At 36.3% G+C, this 6,160-nt stretch overlaps 1 protein-coding gene across 1 annotated transcript; it reads right to left on the reverse strand.

The window, feature by feature from the left end:
- Positions 1-1,037: 1,037 nt before the first annotated feature.
- Positions 1,038-3,633, reverse strand: LOC129572076 (zinc finger MYM-type protein 1-like; the record flags this gene model as incomplete). Its single annotated transcript, XM_055451983.1, has 3 exons — positions 1,038-3,226; positions 3,314-3,481; positions 3,538-3,633. Coding segments are annotated over 3 exons (2,453 nt in total), but the record flags the coding sequence as incomplete, so codon positions are not given.
- Between the last annotated feature and the right edge of the window lie 2,527 nt (positions 3,634-6,160).

The raw sequence follows: 6,160 nt of genomic DNA on the forward strand, positions 1-6,160 counted from the left end.
CTAAACATTTGAAGACACACATAGAGGTGTCAACGAACACTAACCTTGTTCGTTCGTTCGTTCGAAAATTACTAAAAATTTTACGAACGTTCGTTCGTTTGCTCGAAAATTATTAGAAATTTTACGAACGTTCGTTCGTTTGTTCGACAAATTTTTCTCGAACGAACGAACACGAACACCCTTGTGTTCGGAAACAACTGAAAAATTGAAACGTTCGGAAAAAATCCGAACACACGAACAATTTTCGTGTGTTCGATTTTTTCATGGATTTCGAACGTTCGATTTTTCTCAAAAAAAAAATTTGAAGGTCCCAATTCTCAAAAGAATTTTTTTAAGGAAAAATCGAACGTTCGAAATCCATGAAAAAAAATCGAACACACGAAAATTGTTCGTGTGTTCGGATTTTTTCCGAACGTTCGAATTTTTCAGTTGTTTCCGAACACAAGAGTGTTCGTGTTCGTTCGTTCGAGAAAAAATTGTCGAACAAACGAACGAACGTTCGTAAATTTTTTAATAATTTTCGAACGAACGAACGAACAAATTTGAGTATTTTTTTTGTTCGTTCGTTTTCGTTTGACACCTCTAGACACACATTCGGGAACAAACATTATTGTGATTCTTAAAGCAAAAAAAAAACTACAGCATAAGAATTACTTGAAGAATTGTGACCATTCTTCTTTGGTACCTTTTGATTTTCAATAAATTTGCTGATAAAGTACAAAAAAGTTCTTTAACAGAATCGTTTATTCTTGAGTTTATTGACCGAGTGTGGTTGGTCTGCTATCAGTGGCTTTTTTTGGTGCGCTCGCGCCCGTGTGCAAAATTTTTTACGCGCCTTTTGAATTTTAACAGAAAATTCTATATTCCTTGTTTACATACATTACAAAGAACAAGCAAATGTTGGTCGAAAAGAAACAAGATCTGAAAGGAAGAGTGAAATGAAATACGGTGTGTTTAGCTTAGCAGCGTGAAAACTGAATAATTTATTAAACCTTCTTACTGTCTACGCAGTTTTAATGTCAAACTAAATCAAATTCTTAATCGAAATTGCATTTTCTAGCTTTGAGGTGGGCAAATTCATCAATAATTTGATCGTAATTCAATGTTTTTGCTACATCCTGTTCAATAGAAATTATCGCTAAATTGCTGAGTCGTTCCTGCAGCATTGTGCTTCGTAAGTACGTTTTGGTCAACTTCAATTTCGAAAAGGTGCGTTCTCCTGTTGCAACGCTTACAGGAAGCGTCAGGAGGATCTTGTAGGCAATGACCGCATTTGGTAGTGAGTTTTCTAATCTCTTTTTTGCGATTTCATTCAAAATGTCGATGGTATGTTCAATTTGGTGGCTTTCCATTATTTTGCCAACTATGCGCAGTTCGTTACATAATTCCTCGGCATCGATATCGGATTCGTTGTTGTGAGTCAGAGTTTCTTTCAAAAGTTTGCAATGCGTAATCAATTCGCCACTTGAATAGAGTGCGTTGAACTCCTTATACTCATAAAGAAACGCGTACAATTTGCTGTGTGAATTAATCACTTTGAATCGATCCTCAATCGATTCGGATGCAACGTCGACAACAAAATCAAAAAAGTTTTCTTTGAACAATTTTTCCGGATCTGTCTCGTTTCGGCGAGGTCTTCCTCTTCGGGTTTGTTCGAAATTCGCCGGAATTTCCAATTCATCGGCAATTTCGGTGGCTTCTGTAATAGCACGTTCATATCCGTTTTCTTTGTATTCAGCTAAAAACTGACTAATATCAGATAAGAGAGTTTCAACGCCGCTTAAATTCATGTCAATACGTTGCATCAGTTTTGATACGCGGTCAAAATTTTCCAATATTGCGTGCCATATACAGACCGAACAAATGAATTTAAAATCAATGAAGTTTATTATGCATTCCGCCTCGTACCGTACAGATGGTTCAAATGACTCAGAATTGCTGATTTCATCGAGTGTTGCAAGGATTTTATTGAGATTTCTACGAAGCGGCTTAATTGCATTTAATCGCGCCGACCAACGTGTTGTGCTTAATGCTTTTGGCACCAAATCATGAATAGATGTGCAATGCTTCTTCAAAATATCCCAACGAGTAGTTGATGCTGAAAGAAAAGTGTAAATCTTCTGTACCGTAGCAAAGAAAGCACAAACTTCAATAGAGGCTGATGCAGCGTCATTCAATGACAAGTTCAATGTATGATTTGAGCATGGGATAAATACAGCCAACGGATTTATACTTTGAATTTGCGCTTGTACACCGATGTGCTTGCCTTTCATATTCGATCCGTTGTCGTATCCCTGACCTCGCATATTTTTGATTTCGATTTTGTGTTTATTTAGATTGTTAACAGCGATATCGGCCATCGCCTTTCCAGTCGTTTCGCTGACATCAACAAACTCGATAAAACTCTCTTTGATTTGAAAAAATCGCTTGTCGACATCAAAGTGTACATATCGAATAACAAACGTCATCTGCTCCTGACGACTCACGTCTGATGTGCAATCCAAAATCAACGAATAATACTTGCTTTCAATGATTTGGTCGATTATGTGTTGTCGCACTTTATTTCCAACGATGGTGATGAGTTCATTCTGTGTTGCGGGGCCTAGATATTTATTTCGAGAGCTACTTTCTAAATGATTTTTCATCACCAAATCAAATTCACCAATAGTTTGAGCCAGTTCATAAAAGTTGCCACTCGTATTGTCCGTTCCGGCAAATGCAATATTTTGTCGTGCCAAAAACATTGTCATTGCAACAAATCGTTCAAACACCTGCTTCAATTGCTTCTTTCTATCCAACAAACTCTTTTCCAATTGACATTCAATCGTAGTGTTATTCGATAATCTGTTGAATTGCTCCTTCCAAATACAGAAATTATCCAAATGACTTGCTGAAGTTTCATGACGTTGAATTGCTTGCGACAAATGTCTCCAATCTGAAAAGCCTTGACTTGCGTTGAACGGATTGAGTTGTGCATTTGAATTGAAAAGTAAACAGCAAAAACAATGAACTGAATCAAGCTGCCTTGAATAAATCAACCATTCCCGTTTAACTCTTTCGTTGTTCGTGAGCGTTTTAGAATAATAATTTGAGGAAAATGTACGCCCATTCGTAATCGGAAATTTCATATCAATTTGATTTGGGCCTGTTTGAATAATACGCGTTCTCAGATTCTCTGACAATGTTGATGGAAAATTGGCCACGTCAGATATATCAATTTCCAAATCTAATCGAAAAAACATAACAATTGGATAAGTCAGTTGCCAATTGTACTTTGGAAAGGCAAAAATTGTTTCGCAAGTATAATAATGACCTGCAATCAATACCGATGCACCTAAAGATGGCGATATTTCTTCGACTTCCATCTTTTCTGTTGCTTCATTTTCCTCTGATAAACCACTTTCCATCTCTTCTGATAGATCTTTTGTATCGGACGCATTGCTATCAGTTGCTGATGGTATTTTCTCAAAGGTGCTAGCATCTTCAAAACGAAATGAATTAACAATGGCACAATTTCAAAATCACTGAAACACAAACCTTGGCTCCGAAAATAACAATCGAGCTTCCGCGTTTTTTTTACGCAATCAGCCTCTTTAGCTTCTTTCTCTTCGCGCCTTTTCTTGAAGTCATACCCTGATGGTTTTTTTATTCATGGTATTTTATTCGGTTGAAATTTCACTCAAATTTTTATTTATTCGCACGAAATATATTTGATATAGACACAATAGAATGAAATCAGTGCTCAATTAGACACTTGTCGAACGAATGATTCGTGCTCTGTATAATGCGACGAAATCGCAATGCGCTTATACCGATATCGAACACAGAAAAAAAGATTTGTCATCATTTTTTTAATATTTGCAGCACTTTCAGTCTACTTGTATACAAGCAAGTGTTTTGTTCGTGTGGCGTGATTCATACTTCTTCAGAACGATATCGAACTGAGTTTCAATGTTTATATTCGCTTTAATCAGCTGTTGTGAAAACACGTTGCCATTTTGAGTGTTAAACAAAAAAAACAATTTTTCGATGTTTAGTTAATTTCAATCGCTTATGTCGATACCAGCGATGACAACAAAACGTCGTAATCTCGCGCTTTTTTCCAAAAAAAAATTGCATCGCTCGTGCGCCTTCGGCGCTCTCGCGCCTTTTCATTTTTAAAAAAATGCATAGCTCGTGCGCCTTCGGCGCCCTAGCGCCCGTGTGCAATGCACACGTTTGCTCCTATGTAAAAAAGTCCCTGTCTGCTATAGCAGATTCAACTTTTCTCCTAAACCAGAGTCGGAAAGAAAGCGATCCTTGAAACCAATGCTTGTTTTCTATTTCGTATTCCTTGTACATTGGCAAAATACATTGCTATAGCGCCTGTTAGTCTGATCTCAGTCCATTGGTCAATAAATATATAGCATCTTCTATAGCGGACAAACTGCGCTCGACCAATAAACTGAGACCAGGATGACACCCGCTATAGCAACCCAACCTTTATATGTATCTTGTCAATATATAAGGATTACGAAATAGAGAACAAGCGCTGGTTTCAAGGTTCTCGTACTTTTCGACTCCGGTTTTTTAACCGGAAAACTGGATCTGTTATACTTGCTGCTATAGCAGATCAATGATTAGATACACAATTATTGCAGTGCTGTCCGCATCTTTCATGTAAATAATGGTTTGAAATAAGCTGCATCAATCTAGAAGTAAGTTTCCAAGAGAAACGTAATTGTGAGAAATGAAGTACCTCAAAGCAAGTCCGAAATTAAACTGCAAGCTGCCTCGTTATTAAGTTTGCTTTTCAGATTGGCTTTATTTCGCTTTAACGTATCAAATAAACAAAATCAAACAATGATAACCACTACCGGTTATTATTATCAAGGTATTGTTTCATTTCTTAAAAAAGTGGCCAGGAGCTCAAACTGGGGGCCACTATTTTGGCCACAGCAAGAAAAAGGTTCGACAGCGCTGGATTATTGGTTGTTTTGATGTTATAGGTTGCTTCGCGCACGATGCTCTTCCAGGAATTCGTCGAGTTTCCCGTCGAATCTATTTTGTTTGCTATTTTCAAATTCGTCTGTACCCTGTCTTGGGTGCATTTCAATTTTTGAAGCATTGTAGGTAAGAGTGCAAGCATGCACTGTTGTCGAATCAGCTGTCGACTGTTGTACTGACTTATATAACGTTTGTGATATTTTTGTGTGAGTAGTCTTTCCGAATGCAACGCTGAAAATATTTCCAAATTTTTATAAAATAATTAATTAACCCTCTAATGCATTAATTTTTCCCAGGGTTGGGAGTACTGGGGGTGTTTTTTTTTAATTTTTTTTTTTTTAATAAAAGGCACAAATTCCGATATTTTGATCGTACAGCTTGGTTTATTTGATAGACAAATTCATATAATTTAATGTCCGACATACATTTTGGGGATATGACCACCTCCCCTCATTTTTTACCCACCCCTCCTGACAGTCCATTTTTGAGCTATTTTGGAAGATTTTGAGGTCATATACTCACAATTTCATGAAATTTGTTAGACTTTAAAGTGTAAATCGGTTCATTTTCATCTGAGTAAACAAAAGAATTCATGTATCCCCACGGGGAGTAGCCCATAGCCGTAAAATAGGGTCATTTTGTTGGATGATGTACAGATTGCATATTCGGAATTTTGGGGAAAAAAACCTATCAGGAGACAGTTTCTTCAGTAAATTGTTTTTTTTGCTCAAAATATGCTATGATATGGACATTTATAATAATAATGTGCGGCACCAATGGCATTTCTTTGCCCTAGGTGGTTCATTTAAATAACAAGTAATGATTAAATAAGTAAATAAATCAATTTGGTCAGCTATAATTATTTACAGATTTCTGCACTTGAAGAAATTTTTTAGTTTATCCTTTATAAATTCAATAGTTTGATTAAAATCACAATGTTCAGCATATTTATTGAATTTAGTCACCATGCTATTTAGTGGGTCTTTGGAATTAGTTTCGATTAGTAAATTTTTATTTCTAGTATATCTATTTGGAATTCTAAAATTTAGCAACTTGATCAAACTAGACGAAGAGACGGCAGCCCTCATCAATGAGAAAATAAATAATATTTGTGCGATTGATCGCCTATCTTCTAAAGTATTCATGTGAAAAAATAGCAGTCTATGTCTATATG

The sequence above is a fragment of the Sitodiplosis mosellana genome, unplaced genomic scaffold (assembly GCF_009176505.1).
Source record: "Sitodiplosis mosellana isolate CC-2019 unplaced genomic scaffold, AAFC_SMos_1.0 Smas_scaffold_4081, whole genome shotgun sequence".
In the NCBI taxonomy this organism is placed as follows: Eukaryota; Metazoa; Arthropoda; class Insecta; order Diptera; family Cecidomyiidae; genus Sitodiplosis; species Sitodiplosis mosellana.